Source organism: Fukomys damarensis, unplaced genomic scaffold, assembly GCF_012274545.1.
Source record: "Fukomys damarensis isolate Sample0158 unplaced genomic scaffold, DMR_v1.0_HiC HiC_scaffold_39, whole genome shotgun sequence".
NCBI classification, from domain to species: Eukaryota; Metazoa; Chordata; class Mammalia; order Rodentia; family Bathyergidae; genus Fukomys; species Fukomys damarensis.
In genome coordinates, this window is record NW_022900951.1 from 48,323,529 (window position 1) to 48,339,371 (window position 15,843).

A 15,843-nucleotide genomic window follows, 5' to 3' on the forward strand; every position below is an offset into this window, starting at 1 on the left:
AAAAAAAAAAAAAAAAAAAAGTGCCAAGGAAGAGGCACTGAAAAAGGTCCTTGTTTGAGTGTGACTTTCTGGTCACCCATTAAAATGAGGTAGGCATGGGCCAAAAATCCTGGAAGCATGGCTCGCACCCTGTAGATTCAGCTCTAGGGGGATTTTAGCCAATACCTGGCTGAGAGGCTGTCTCAAGGGGTTGATAACTCTATTCTTAGAGCTATGGTATCACATGATACAGTATTTGCAATTCATCTTCAATTCCTCCTTCTTATCCACCCACTTCAACACCCTCACCTCCTTCCCTTATCTCTTGCAGGAAAACGCCTAGCTCCAATCTTTTACTCTTAGCCTCCTCCCTGAGAACACACAGCGTCCTTGATGTCTTCGCTGGTGTCACACGTTACTATGGAAAGCCAGGAGGGGAAAATTGCTTCTAGTTGCCAGCTTTATCCTCTCCCCTTTTTTCATCCATTTTTTTCCTGTGTATCACCCAGCCCCGATTCTCACCCCGCTTTGCTCCTCCCCTAAAGAGTGGGCATAACCCGGAGAGACAGTTGATCAAGCCTTTTTCTGGGACGGGTAAGGAACCGAAATTTATTCCAATTTTGCCTCATGCTGCTGGAGACCGAGACCGCCACCAGGGGCGAGGCCAGTTCTCTCTGCCCAGGGCCCGCCCCACTCCCTTTCTTCTCCCTCCTCCTTTTTAGCCCCACCTTCCTCCGCCTCTTCCTAGTTTGCTTTCTCCTTCAGCCGCTTCAGGTCTCTTTTAAGGAACTCCACCCTAGGTGGAGTCCTCACCGTAGTCACACCTCTCCCCTGGCCCAGCCAAGGCGGAGAAAGACGAAATCACTCCACCCTCTCAGGTTGCCTAGAGAGCACTTCACGTTCTGACCTGTGTGGGTTTCGAGGTCCCCAGTGGGACAGCTAGAAACCTCCAAGAAACCCCGCCCTAGAGAACCTGCAAAGAGTTGCTGCTGTTTTTCCTTGAAGCTCTTGCCCCGGGCCGGTGTTCTCCTAAGTGTATCGACCAATCATCGGCATTTTCTCCTCCCTTTTTTCCTTTTAGGAAAGAGTTGGGGTGTGGGGCTGTAACCGCAGCGTTGAAGGGATCCTCTCGTTATATCTCATTCTGGGTTCCTCAGCAGTGTTTGCAGGTTCTGGGCGGTTTTCTTAGCCTCTACCTCCCTCCTTTTTTTCAAGGGTGTGCGGAGTTCAGAGGCTGGGTGGAGAGTGGGCTTGGCCGGAACTGAACTGGTAAAGGTAAAAGGGGAACGGAGGATCTTCAGAGTTGGCCTCTTCAACCCAGGGAACCCACTTTATTTTTAGCTGACTTTAGGGGGAGCATTCTTTTTAGGCAGTACCCTCTGCCTGCCCTAATTTTTGGATTGGATGCTAGAGATCTTTGTTTTCCTTGTTCTGAGGGTGGCCCAGCTGAGTCTGAAGAAACTCCCTCTCTTTTTTCCTTCTTCCCTATTTCCCAGCTGGAAGAAAAAGGGGAAGTGGGGGGCCGCGAAAGAGAAAGCAGGAGAACGTAACCCGGCACGCTGTCAGACAGGGGCGGGTGTGAGTGGAACAGCTGTTTTGCGATCAGCTCAGGAGTATGAGCCTACGGGAGGACCGCGTGAGCTTCAGACACTTCAGGAGTCCTCAGCTAAAGACAAGGGCGGTAAGTGACACCGAGATTAGAACCCACCCACTCTCATCTCGGTTTAGGTTACCCTCCACCCCCACCACACCCACCTACTTATCTTTGGGTTTTAGCCAGGGGAGGGGGGAGCGGAATGGTAAAAACACCTAATCAAATGAAACTCAAGGGAAAATGACTTCGTTAAAGATTGAGCAAAAACGGACAAAAAGGGGAGGGGGGACATTTGAGGAGGCTTCCTGAAAAAGTAAAAGAGGTCAAAAATAGGTGGATTTGTCTAGTTTAGTCTGCCCTGGTTTAGTGCTCTCAGTCCTCCTTAAGCAGTGAGGGCTGTCTCTGATTTAACCCCACACAGTCAAAAGTCTAGGCTACAAGAATATGAAGGCCAGCCACCCCAGATAACTAGGGAGTAGAGATGCTTCTAGAAAGAGGGAGGAGGGACAGGTGGGAGACTAGGTTATTGGAAATCAGGATCGCGAGATCATGGAAGGAGCTTCGGGGAGGAGCTACTTGGGGTTTACCAGCTCATTAAGGAGGAGCTTAGCTTGGTTAGAAGAGGAAGCCCAAGCCTAGGCCCTGCTCAGGCCCTTTAAGACCTGGCCAAGGCAGTCAATTCTATGTGTAGCTGGAAGATTGGGCAGAAATACTGTGATTGCTGCAGATAGTGGACTTGCTCAATCTCTTGGTGGAGCTGTCTTTTGTGGACCGTAAGAATCAGGGGGAAAATAAATCACATCCAAACAGATGGCAAAAAGAATGTCTTATTTCCTTTGGTATTGTATTCACTGTGACGAAAAACAATTATTAAGCACCGTTCTTTTATCCACTGTAATAATGACTGGGCTAAGAAAATTATCTCCAAGTTTGGATTTTAAACTGGTGGAGATTGTGATGCTTTGGGGTAACACAAAGATCTGCTTTGAAACCTAATTAGTACCAATAATTACCCTGAACATTGCCTTTCTCTATAGAATGCAGATTAATAATTCTACCTTAAAAGATATTTGGGTAGCTAAAATACCAATATTATTTGACAGAGGCTGCTACTTGTCGTAATCTTAGTTTCACTTCCTTTTCCTCAGTTTGGAACGCTTTCTCTGGAACACAGCTGATAGAATTAGTACTTTGATGTCCTTAAAATGCTTTCCAGATGAAGTGATAGGAGACCTGGAAGGATTGAATTAGCTTTTCTAAGGCTAAAAGTCTAGAGCATAGGTTTTATTTGCTTCTAATTTAATATTGTTCCCAATGGACTTAATCACCTCTAATAAAAAAGCCACTAACCTATCTTCTAATTATTTAGACAATTTAACCAGTAGGATATTACCAACAGGTTCTTTGCAAAACAGAAACCAGTGTGTGTGAAACTTGTACATGATCTTATTCCATTCTTCAGAGTATTAAGAAAAACTTTATGAGAGAGAAATGCTAATCTTTGATAACTGTGGAGGACCTGGAGTATGGGATGGGAACAGTGTCTCCAGATTAGTTTAGAGGGCAGACAGGCAGAAAACATAAGAGCAGAAATATAACTTCAAAGTGGAAATGATAAATGTGACTATCTAGTCCATTCTCAAGATTAAGTAAATGGCTCTACTTTCAGAGCCCTAAAGGAGCCACAGACACTTCTTAGGCTTTCAGTATACATTGGCAAAGAAAAGTGGGGTGGAAATGAGCTAGATCACCGTCATCACCTTCACTATTCTAGTATATGCATTTCCAAATTAGGGTTCTTAGTGCTTTAACTGTCTGGATTCCAGAAACTAAGGTATCATGCCTAGTCTAGTTATCATTTATCTTTTAAGATTATCTGTGTCTGGTGGTGCAAGTCATCAACCACTCATCTTTTCTCATTCTGGCAGGGGCATTATTATTATTTGATACATTTACATATTCATCTTTGTCCTGAGTCATTTGTACTTTATGATCTTGCTTAATTGGTTAAATAAAGAGAAGATGGCCTTTGGATATATAATTCATTTAGCAAATATACGTGTTTCAAGCATAAGAAATATTTTAAATGTCATTTTCTATTTCTTCTAACTTAAGTATTTTCTTTATCCTCCTATCCAAACTCCAATCTTCTTTTGAAACCTACTTTTATCTCTGGCCCCTATAGCAAGTCTTTCTTATCACTTCAACTCTTCTTTAGAAATCATTATCTGTTCTGCTTAGTTGATATTTAGCCATGAAGAAACTGCCTCATAATATGCTTATTTTCATGATTTTTCTGAACGGAATTTATACTATTCCTTTCATCATTAGTCTGAACTTAAGTGTCACTTTTATAAAACCTTGCCTGATCCTTGCATTTAGAAATACTCTTGAGTATATTAATTTTCCTGTATTTTTGGGAAGTTGTATTACTCTGTGTCCTGCATACACTATAGTTAAGTCTTTACCTTTTTTCAGACTGAGAGGTTCTTCATGACATCTAATGCCATTGTATCTTCATAATGCATATCGGATTGCTTTTCTATGTAAACACTTGGTACAATAACTTAGGGTGACTAATTCTCTGACTGCTTAGAAAGGGAAATGGTAAAGACTAAAGAAAGAAAGATAATAGAGACTTGTGTAACTTTGAAGTACCTGGGAAGTCAGTACCTCAAAGTGGGAAAAGACAAAGACACTCTGAACTAGCCATTATTTATTGGGTACACAATAATTGTAGGGATTATCAGGTGACTTGGGGGCAGTGGTGATTCTATGTTGATGAGGACCTTAGGTCACTGAGGATCTTTTGTTGATGAGGGCAGTAAGCAGAGCATTCTTACAATAGTAGGTAGGATAAGATAGCAGGCTAATAAAGAATTTGTCCTTCCCTCAGGTGAAACCTTTCTCTTTTTTTTTTGTTATTACTCTGTTCTCAAAAAACCGGGATGTCTTCAGCTGATGTACTCTTGCCCGTAAGCATCACAGGATCATTGAGGCCTCAACTTGTGACCTGAGGCAAAGCAGTTATGTTTCCTCATGCCATAGCCAGCTTGCGGGCAAGGTGACAGTAGACCTTAGACAGCTATAGTCATACTTTAATCATGAAATGATGTTTCCCCAGGAATTTAAGTAGAATGGCTCCTGATAGTACACATTTTGTAGAATATCTTCTAGGATCTAGTTCTATAATACCATGTATTTGCAAATAAAGAAAAACTTTATTGGGAAGATCTAAATGGTCATCTCATAAAATTCACATCTAATTCCTAAGTAGATTGTGAGTACATGAATGACTTCATAGTGTTAAGCTCACTTGTTGACTGAAGAACATGTGTGACTATGTTTGGTTTTATTTCTAATTTTTATATGATAATGTTTTTAATCAGTTGTATACCTAAAAATCAAATTTCTAATCATTTATTATCCTCAACTTAGCTTTGTCAACTAGCTTCTATTTACTCATTTCCAGAATAATATGATGATTTTGTTATGTAAAGCATTAGACCCAGTGCTTGACACATTAACTTAGATCAAGGGTGCCAACAACTAACCTACAGAGCAAATTAAGCTTATGTGTGTATTTTGATTGTTCTAAATTTTTTTTGTTTTATTTTTTGAGACAGGGTCTCATTGTGTAGTTCAGGTTCACCTTGAACTCATTATGTAGCCCAGGCTGGCCTCAAACTTGCTGCTATCCTTCTGCCTCAGTGTCCTAACTCCACCCAATGCTGGCATTATAAGTGTGCACCACCATGCCTGGCTAAAACTCATATTAAAATGTATTTTAAATTAGTAATATATTCCACAAGGCTCAAAATTTATCATATATGAAAGGGTATACAGTGAAAACTCTCCCACCTATTTCTGTTCCCTAGTCACCCGAGTGAAAACTAGAGTTATTTGCTTATTAAGAATCTTTCCAGGGATATGCAATGTATATAAATTAGTAAGTAGTATATTTTTCTGCCTCTTTCTTTTCATAATCAAACGCTAATATGTTCTGCACATCATTCTACAAATTGCTTTGTTTACTTAAAACTATACTTTGAAGATATTTCCATACATAAGGGCTGATCAAAAAACTGGTATGTATTTAAATGTTAAATTATTTTTTGTAGTAAAAGATACATTACCATTAACTCCCCTCTGAAAATAATTTCCTTTGCTTTGAGTGCATTTATCCCCTTGTTTTTGCCACTTTCTGAAGTTTATGGTGTTTGAATTGATTCAAAATATTTATGGAAATTTCTGTCAAATGAAAACATTAAAGTATGTCCTAACTCACCTAATTCACCAGATCCTGCACCATGAAACTTCTGGTTGTTCCCCAAGGTCAAAATGACCATGAAAGGTAGATATTTTGAAGTGATTCAGGACAGGGGGGCAGCCACAACAGCTCAACTAAAGATATTTACAAAAGAGGACTTCCAGAACTGCTTCAAAAAGTGGCAAGAATGATAGAATTGGTGTGTTCAAAGCTAGGAGGAATATTTTGATGGCGATCAATGGCACTATGACTTTTATTATAATATTTAAAAATTTTTAAAAATTATTTACCCAATTTTTTCATCACAAACTACATGTAAAAAGAAATGCCTCATTCTTTAGTGTGACAACATAGCTTTTCACTATATGGATAATCCATTAATTTTTAAGTCAGTCTTCTACTGACTGTCATTTTAGATATTTCCTAACTCTGGTGGTGTTGCTCGTAATAGCAGTACAAACTTTGTAAATAATTTATTCGAAGAATAGGGCTGTTATAAGGAAATATTACTGAATTCCTTTTTATTTTGAGACAGGGTCTTACTATGTATTTCATATTGGCCTTGAACTCTCTATGTAGCCCAAGCTGGCCTCAGACTCCCAATTCTCACCAATGGGATTACAGGCATGCATCATCACATCTGGCCTGAAACTAGGGTTCCTTAATAGAAAATTATTTGTCTGCAGATCTGAAGGCTACAAGTCTGTGATCAGGGGGCCTGCATGGTTAGATTATTATAAGGCTTTGTCATGGTTTGTTTCTAGATGGCTCCCCTAAGCTCCATTCACTCATAGGTGGGGCTATTCAGAGGTGGCAGGTTCTAGAGTGTATGGTGCTGGGATGAGTGGTGTGTAATTACTAAATCAGTCCACTGATTGTTTTGGCATAATTCTGGCTAGGATTAAGGATATGAGTGCTGTATCCACCATAGGGTTAGTATTCTGTATAAAATATGAGGAAGGGAAAGAGGGCTAATGTGTCCTCACCTGCTTGCTTGCTATAGACGATTTCTCCTCTGTGATGCCCCTCTGCTGTACCACCCTGCCTTGGAGCCAGTGGACTCTGGACTGAAACCTTTACAAACTATAAGCCAAAAATTTTTGTCCCTTAACTCTGGGCACCAGGTATTTTGTCTCAGCAATGAGAAAAGTAAGTAAGACAGAATTTGGTACCAGAGAAGTGGGGTCATTCTTGTGACTGTACCTGATTGTGTGGTTTAGGCAACTTTGGAACTGGATAGTAGGAAATTTTGGAAAGACCCAGAGATTCCAACTGAAAAAACAGCCTTGGAAAGCTTTAGACTGCACTTGATGAGAGATTCTGGTCAGAGCTCAGAAGACCAAAATGCTGATAAAAATGATGCTGTTAAAGACCAGGCTCAGGATGTTTCTGCTGAGAAGAAGGATTTCTTTGACTGGATTTCACTGACTTCAGACAACATGTGTTATGCCTTGGCAGAAAGTTTGTCTGCATTTTGCTCATATCCAGAGACTTCCTGAGACTGAGATTAAGAGCAGTGGACTAATTAATCTTGCAGAGGAAAATTCAAGGCAGTCTAATGTTGAGGCTGTGGCAGGGCTACTGCTGGAGGCATTTAGCCAGATTTATGTTTAAAATCAAGTACAAAGAACCCAACAGAATGATTTAAAATTATGTGAGTTTGGCCAGAAAGAAGCTCTAGTCAAGTTGTGATCTTCAAAGATGGAATGGAGTAGAAATTGGTTGCTGAAAAGATTGGCAAGAGAAAGTCAAGTTGTTCAGAAGAAAACAGAAAGAATGGCCTGAGTATATCACAACAACCAGCAGGATTCCAAAGACTTTGCTTTGAGAAGAGACACACAGAGCATCATATTCCAGAATTGTAGTAGCCTAGAGAATTTGTTCTTTAGGATTGTGTTCAGAGTGCTCAGTGATCCAGGCACTCAACCCCGACAGTTGAGAAGGAAGCATGGCTACTATTTCAACAAGTGGAAGACCCTTCTTTCAACCATGTGACACTGATTTTAGGTGCATGCAGAATGCAAGAGTTGTGGGGTCAGGAAGACTTTCATCCAGATTTCAGAAGAAGGCCAGGGAGGCAGTATACCCCTGAGAGGGCAGTGTGTGAAGCTGTGCATGTGAAGCCAAAGTTGCAGTAGAGAGCCCAGAAGTTTGGAGAAGCCAGGACTGTTGATAGTCTGAGAAAAACTGCAAGAAGGAGCAGAGCTGACCCAAGAAAAAGACTATGGAAGTTACAACTACCGGAAGTGCAATAGGCGCAGAGTCACCCAAGCCTTTGTAGTTTGCATAGTGCCACAAATTGCCTTGGATGCTTGATATGGAAATACAGGACTTAATTGTTTGTCCCAATGGATTTTGGTTCCATGATTATCCATTCCCCTCTTTGAACCATGGAGAATGGAAATGTCTATCTTTTGCCACTGAACTTTGGAAGTGTTTACATTTTTTTATTTGTACAGGAGCCTGCAGCTAAGTTTTCCTTATATCTCAAAAGAGATTTTGGACTTGAAATTTTCAGCAATGCTGAAACTGATAGGACTTTGGCAGCTCTTATAGATAGACTAAATGCCTTTTAGATAAAGAAATGTAGATGAATGCTGAGGAGTTAGCTCAGTAGCACCATGCCTGTCTTGCAAGTATGAGGCCCTGAGTTCCATCCCTGGTACCAGGAAAAAAAGAAATGTAGATGAGATTTTGGGGATCAGGAGCAGGATGCTATGGTTTCTATCAAGATGTCCTCTGTAAGCCTCATGCAGTCATAGGTGAGGCTTTTCAGATGTGGTTGGATCTAGAGTGTATGATGCCATGATCAAGTGTTTGTGGTTACTAAATTAGTCCACTGCTTGGTTTGGCATAGTTCTGCCTAGGATTAATGGAGTGAGTGCTACAGCCACCCTGGGGCAGGTAGTGTGTATAAAATATAAAGAAGGGAAGAAGGCTAATGAACCATCACCTGTCTGCTTGCCATAGATTATTTTTACTCTTTTGAACCCCTCTGCCATGCCACTCTTGGAGATAGCCAACTATGGACCTAAACCTCTACAAACTGTGAGCCAAAATAAACATTTCTTCCTTTAACTTTGGGCATCAGGTATTTTGTCTCAGCAATGAGAAAACTAGTGAAGACCAGGCTCTTTTCATGATTTCCACATCGTTACCTTCTTGATACATACTCACATGTTCTTCTTTGCATAACTGGAGAAAGATAGAGGGAGAGAAAGCAAGCCAGCTCTGATGTTTATTCTTACAAAAACACTAACTCTATCAGATCAAAGCCCTACCCTTATGCTTTTTTTTTTTTTTTGGTACCACGGATCAAAATCGGGTTCTTGAATTTGCAAGGCAGACCACTAAGCTAAATTGCAGGTCTTTATGCTTTTATTTAACATAATTACTTCTGTAAATGTCTTTTCGCCAAATACTATCCCATTGAAATGAAGGTTTAAACATATGGAATTTGGGAGAAAAACAGTTCATTCCATAGCAGTATGTTGCCCTGTCTTATAATTTTAAAAATTGGTTGAATGTCTACATTTCAAAATCAGGCTTTAGTTAAAACTCTAGATTTCTAGTTTGTCTTGAACAATGAGAAGATACTGAGTCAACATTCCTTCCTGACAACAATTGCCTGGAGTTAATGAATTACTCTATATCCTTTAAAGAGAACATATATTCTTTATTCACTGTTTCTCATCTGGCCTAGGCAACATTAACCTGTCTAGCCCTTCTATTTATTTATTTTTGGTACCTATATAAGCTCTTGCCAAATAAATAGAATATTCTAATAACTTCTATTTCTGCCTTGAGTATCTTTGCTTGCTTTTTTCTGAGGCCTAGTACCAGGATATTATCTTTAAAACACATTTTTAAAATTATTATTTCATTCTCCTTTGCACAATCTTTTACTGGATATCTACAAAATTCTAGGCATCATTATAGAAGCTGAGATTATAGTGGTAAATAGTTTTGGTGGGAATCTTCACCATCATAGTCAACTTTTCTTGTCATCTGGATTTCCTTTTTGTCTCTTCTTGAAAGATTGTACTTGCTAAGGGTTCACTTCAGGATGTATTATTCTTTTGGAATTTTATTTACTACTTTTCTCTGAGTAACTTCCTCTCATATCCTCAACATCATCTGTTATATTTTTTGTTTGCTTGTCTTGGTTTGGTTTTTTTGAGACAGGGTCTCATCATGTAGTTCAGGTTGAACTCACTATGTAGCCCAGGCTGACCTTGAACTTACGGTGATCTTCCTACCTCAGCCTCCTGAGTGCTAAGACTACAGGCATGTGCCACCATGCCCAGCTTTCATCTGTTATCTTATACTGTTTTATTGCTATTTTATGCATGGCTTTTGTTTGACCACATGAACCTAGAATCCCAAACTCCAATCTCTGCAGCCCTTCTTGTAAAATGAGAAAAGCATGCCCTCTAACAAGTTGGTGCAACTAATCATCTCCAGCTAAATTTTCTCTTGTGTCAATGTCAGCTCTATTTTGTAAAATCTTGAAACTTTTTCCTGAAAAAAATACATTAAAAAATGAAATTTCTTACTTTAAAAACTTGTTGTATAATTGTATTTCAATCTTTCATACCACTAATGAACCATACCCATGTCTGGAAGGGGCTGTCAGTTTTCTTTACTTCACCTAGGTTGAAAATTCCTTGAGGATAGAGACCAAGAACTTTATTGTTTTCTGAATATCTGCTCCCCTCAAAGATTATCTACTACAGTGTTGGTTATTTAGTAGATCCTTTGAAAAGTCTTAATTATCATGAGAAATTTCTCACAGTCTCTACTAGGTAATACAGCTTTCTGCTTTCTCCAAATACCTAATGTGCTTCAGAAGATAATCATTCAGTCAGTCTTCTTTCTCCTACCTTCTATTTGCCAAAGTAACCATCCAAATTCCTTAGTCTAGCTTTATTTTTTCTTTTTAAAAAATCGGATCCTTCACTTCTCTCATTTCTGTTTTTTCTTTATTTGTCATTTGCTTTAAAATACAAATTCACAGAAAAGCGCATTAGTCTTAGAAAAGCCTCCACAATGCTGACCATATATTTAAATTTTACTATTTGAAACTACTCATTCCATTTTTTAAAGTTTCTTTCTATAATGGTAATGATATAGTTTCTTCATGTTCAGTGAGAGTGAGGTTTATCATGTGAATCTATTAGTTTTCTTTGTTTTAGTTCTGATAAATATACAAACTAGTTGGTACTCAAAGAATAATAACATGCCTTCTTCATTCCTTGTACCTAGATCCAAGAATAGATGTGTAGTACTGAATTGGTCATTGCATTAATGGAATGTCTTGGGATACTACAAACTCCTATGGGCAAGGATTCTTCTAGAATATCTTGACTTGGTTCTTCTGAGCTATGCAGCTGAGGTAATGAGTGGAAAGGCTAGTCAAGTGGCAAGTTCTCTGCCCTTAAGTCATTATTGTATTAAATATGGATGAGGACCATTGTGTTATTTAAAATTGTTAATTCTATGAAATAATGATATAAAGTGTTAAGAAGTTTGCATAAGATTTTGCATTATTTTGAAGAGCACTGAGTCTTTGCTGCTTAGGTCTTTTGTCCTTTTCTTAATTAATGCCCAAGTGCCATGCTCAAATTGTGATTCCTGGTGGTTTTCTCCTATTATACACATCACAATTAGTAGGAATCCTTTAATACTGTTTGTAAATATTCAATAATGAAACTTACTCTGAAGGTATGATTAGCTTCATTAGTATTATTTTCAACTTTACCAAACTATTCCAAAGTGCATGGCCATAGAAGGTATTTTAAAGGAGAAATGGAGTTATGGTACTGAACAACAAACCTGGATTTAATTCATATCAGTCATTTGTTTGATGTAACTTTGGGATGACTTAATCACTCTGAGCCTAGTATTATCTGTTTTATAGGATAATTATAAAGGTTAAATATGTCCTATTAAAAATGCAGAAGAATTAAATGATATAGTTTTTGAGATTTGCCTAAATTTAATTCACTGAGATGGAGCAAAGGAATTGGGGTATAAATAAAACAAGATTTTCCATTTGCTGAAAATCATTGAAGCTAGGAATAGGCACATTGATCTTTTCTCTACTTTTTCATGGATTTTACATTATACATAATAATTTTTAAGGGCTATTGGAAACTCACATTTTCGTTACGGTTTGTGAAAAACTTGTTCTTCTTGACATCAACCTCACATGTTAAGCAAACACTTTGAATGACTGTTGTGGATTTTCCATCTATGTTCTTACTGAACCATAGTATGTGAATCCAGAAGGTAACTTAGGAAAGCTAAGTAGGTTGAGTAACTTTTTTTTATAACAGATAACGGTGGAGACTGTTCTAGAATCCAGGTCTTCCAGCTTCTACTTAAATGATTTTCCCATGATTTCATACTGACTTGTTTAAATATAGCACTATTAGTGTACTTTCTACTAGCTTTTTGCAAATAAGATTAATTATTGCTTAAACCTCTCTTTGGTGGGATCTCTGGAAAGGGGGCTAGTTCTAGAAATATGAAGTTATATTTGTGCAATACTTTCAAATTTGTTTTTCAATTGATCCTCACTAAAATTCTGTGATATAAATGAGGAATTATTTCATTTCTACACTAAGTGATGGGACTTGCCCAAGATCAACCAATAATTTGGTGATTAAACTAGAACTGAAGCTCAGGCCTGCAGTTTGTCAAACCTGAACTTCACTTGTATTACTAGTTCTAGAATTTTATGATTAACCTTAGCTTTTATGTTTTCCACAGTGAGGCATCTTAGTGTCTAGCATATTCCAAAGTGATTTTTCTTCATACATACTTTTTGTGGAAAAGAAAATGAGGCTTAATATTAGCATCTGTAGAGAGGACAAGTGTATGAAATCACCAGATGTTATGCAGATCATACTGTAGGATACAAATTCATGGAACAATGGTGATAAATATATCAGTAAGGATAAAATAGCTTCTGTTACTCTATCTGACATAGTCTGAGGCCCAGAGTTTTCTTGCTTCTTTATATTTCAATGTTTTAATATATATACATATAACTTGTATGTATTAACCATATTATATTTTTTGTCTAGGGCTGAAGACAATTTCTCTTCATTCATTATGCCCCAGGCAAGCCAAAAGATTGGACATACCTTCAAATCATTTTGGATCTTAAAAATATAGCTGTGTTAATATTAGTGATTATTTTGTGATTTTTTTGACAGGGGTAATCCTAAACACTTATATAAAGATTTTACAATTACATCTTGCAAAGAATTTTGGCATGTGTTGTCATGATTGATTTTCTTGACAACCATTTAAATGGGCAGAGCCAAACTGATATATCTCTATTTTGGAGATGAGAAAGCTAAGACAGAAAAGTTAAATAAGAATTTTTGTAGTAATATGCACTCTCCTCTTAAATTTCTGTACTTTGTAGCATTCCAGATGGCCTCCACTTTCTTTGATCTCATTCCAGGTAAGCTTCAAAAAAAGGCAAGCTGCAAGGTTTTTCTCTCTTGGGTCACTTGTGAGTGTCTGCTGTGGGTGTTAGACTAGGTGCCTTGTCATGTACATGCTTTTGTTCATGTTGAAACCCTTGATTAAGAAAGTCATATGTAGCTGCCTGCTGATATGTCATAACTGGAATTTGAGACTGGATCTTCCAATGATGTCTATCATGGTAGGCGCTAACTTGTTTGGTAGAAATGGGAAAAATTGGAGGATCTTACAGTATCCTTTTATGAAATAGTTTGTCTCTAGCAAGTTTTTATCCTTTTCTTTGGGTTTGACTTCAAGCAATAGTTGGGAGTCCCACTGGCATCCAGGTCAAGAACATTATAATTTCATTATAGTAATATTGTATTTCCAAACTTCTGAGGTTCAAATCTCTTCTCTGCCATTTACTAGCTGGGTGATTTGAGCATAAGCTACTTTATCTTTCTCTGCTTACTTCTTCATACTTAAAATGGAGAAAACTGAGGGTATTTTTAGTGGTATAGCACTAGTCTTCCATGTATAAGGTCCTCTTGAGTTTAATGTTCATGACTGCAAAACAAACAAAATAAGATAAAATAAGAGCATAAATATTTGCTACTAGGTTGTTAGGATTAAAGGATAAATAAAAATATAGGCAATAAAATATAGATAACACTTTTCTTTAAAATGGTGTATAACATGGGTTTTCATTTTGTAATAGTTTTAACATCTCTTATTGAGTAGAGGATGTAAGTGAATTTTACTTGCTCAGGATCTTCCTAAATGACTATTTTGCCATCTTTAAACTTGTTCTTTTAGCACTTTTCAGAAAGATGGTGTGTACCATATTTGTGATATTAAAGTGTAGTGAGGAGGCACTATAATTTGAGTCAGAGAACAAAAATTTCATTTCTGATTCTAGCATTTATAAATCGTGTGATTCTGAGCCTCAAAATGAATGATCTGAAAAATGGGCATTATACGAAAGCTGCCTCTTTCCTTATTGTAACACTATGTAGATGCACATGAAGAATTATTACCTGCATAGCCCAAATACACTTAAGGCATTAGGTCTTTTCTTAAGTTCATGTCAGCATTCCCAATGCCCTACTTCCTTTTTATTTGTGGGCTCTAATAACTCTTCTTCACTCCTTAAAGATCTCACTTCATCTCTAGGAATGACTTTTTTCCCCTTTCCAAAACTGGTGAAAGGAAAGGATGCAGTCTTCTGAGTGAGCCACCTCTGTTGTCCCTTGGAGGCACTATTCCCTTTTTATATTTGGAGTTAATAGGAAATGACACTTGGGTAACAAAATAAACTTAGGGACATGACACAAATTATAAAACTTTATCAAATTCCTGTGGTCCTAGTCTCTGGAATGAATGTGTATTTAAATATATATTCTGCGTATGTGAGACCTAGACCAACTGGAGATGGTGTTTGTTATAGCCAGGGTTTGAAAGGGAATAGCTTTAATATAGGACACATAATTTATAGGATTATTTTATTATATTCACCCAAAAAGTCAAATGGAGAGAAGTGCAAGAGATTAGCAACACAATAGAGACTCAAAGAATCCATCCAATGGCCTAGATCCCACAGCAGTGTCCCACATAAGTCCAACTGAAGGCCTAAAGTCCAATGCAATGTCCTCCATGAGTCCAGCCAGTGGCCTAGAGCCCACAGCGATAACTCATGCTTGTCCATACTGAAGATCTTCACTAGGAAGGCCCAAAGGCCAGTCAGTGGTGAAAGCCAGAAATCCAGCTCTGGTGGGGTGAAGAATTTGTGCCACCAGGCTGAGGGATCTGATGAGGAAGTGATGTAAAGGAGTGAAGATCAGAGCTCCCTTGATGATAACAGCAGCCATTCCCACTGACAACAAAGCTCCAAGATCCTCCTCCTCTGATGAGAACAGGCAAGTTCACATGAGGTAAACCAACCACAGCAAGCTACTTCTAGAATATCAACAGCCCAGATCTTTCCCTCCAGTTCTCTTTTCTATGCCATTGGCAACAATTCTCAGGTGGGTCTTGCATGCCCAGACCATGCTAATTCAGTTCAGCGGGGTGATCCAAATGAACCATTAGTTAATCCATCACAGTGTTCAATCCTTCTCTTTTATTTCTTTTTCTAATACCCCTGCCATTAAGGAAGGAACAGAAATTCCAGCTTCCAAACACAAAGACTTGAAGAGCCAATCCAAGCAGAATTATGGTTACTGCTCTAAGTAGACAATTTTCATTTCTGATGCCTTCCTCACTGGGTGATACACATCTCAATTTCCCAGGCCATCCCTACTCTAACACTCCTTTGTACATTTCTTTTCTACTTACTTCACTGACAGCTTCTGTGCATCGGTCTGGTCTCAGATACTTAGAGCACCAATTGTAACTCTAGAAAGATTATAAAACTTTCTTTTTTAAAAAGATGAATCTTATGTGGGCCCTAATTCCCTTTAGTTTTCAATTTTGCCTAAATATTGTTACAATATTTTAGTTCTCAAATATCCCTTTATACATA

At 38.2% G+C, this 15,843-nt stretch overlaps 1 protein-coding gene across 3 annotated transcripts in view; it reads left to right on the top strand.

Moving 5' to 3' along the window:
* The window catches only part of Klf8 (Kruppel like factor 8), a 203,579-nt gene that overhangs the window by 117,846 nt on the left and 69,890 nt on the right, over nucleotides 1–15,843 (top strand). For 2 of the 3 annotated variants that reach the window (XM_010610112.2, XM_010610113.2), the window contains exon 1: nucleotides 747–1,660. The exons of the other annotated variant lie outside the window; for it this stretch is intronic. In XM_010610112.2, coding sequence (XP_010608414.1) covers nucleotides 1,384–1,660 — 277 coding nt within the window. In that variant the 5' untranslated portion in view covers nucleotides 747–1,383. Of the gene's footprint in view, nucleotides 1–746; nucleotides 1,661–15,843 lie in introns of those variants that run through there. 3 annotated transcript variants of the gene reach the window in all.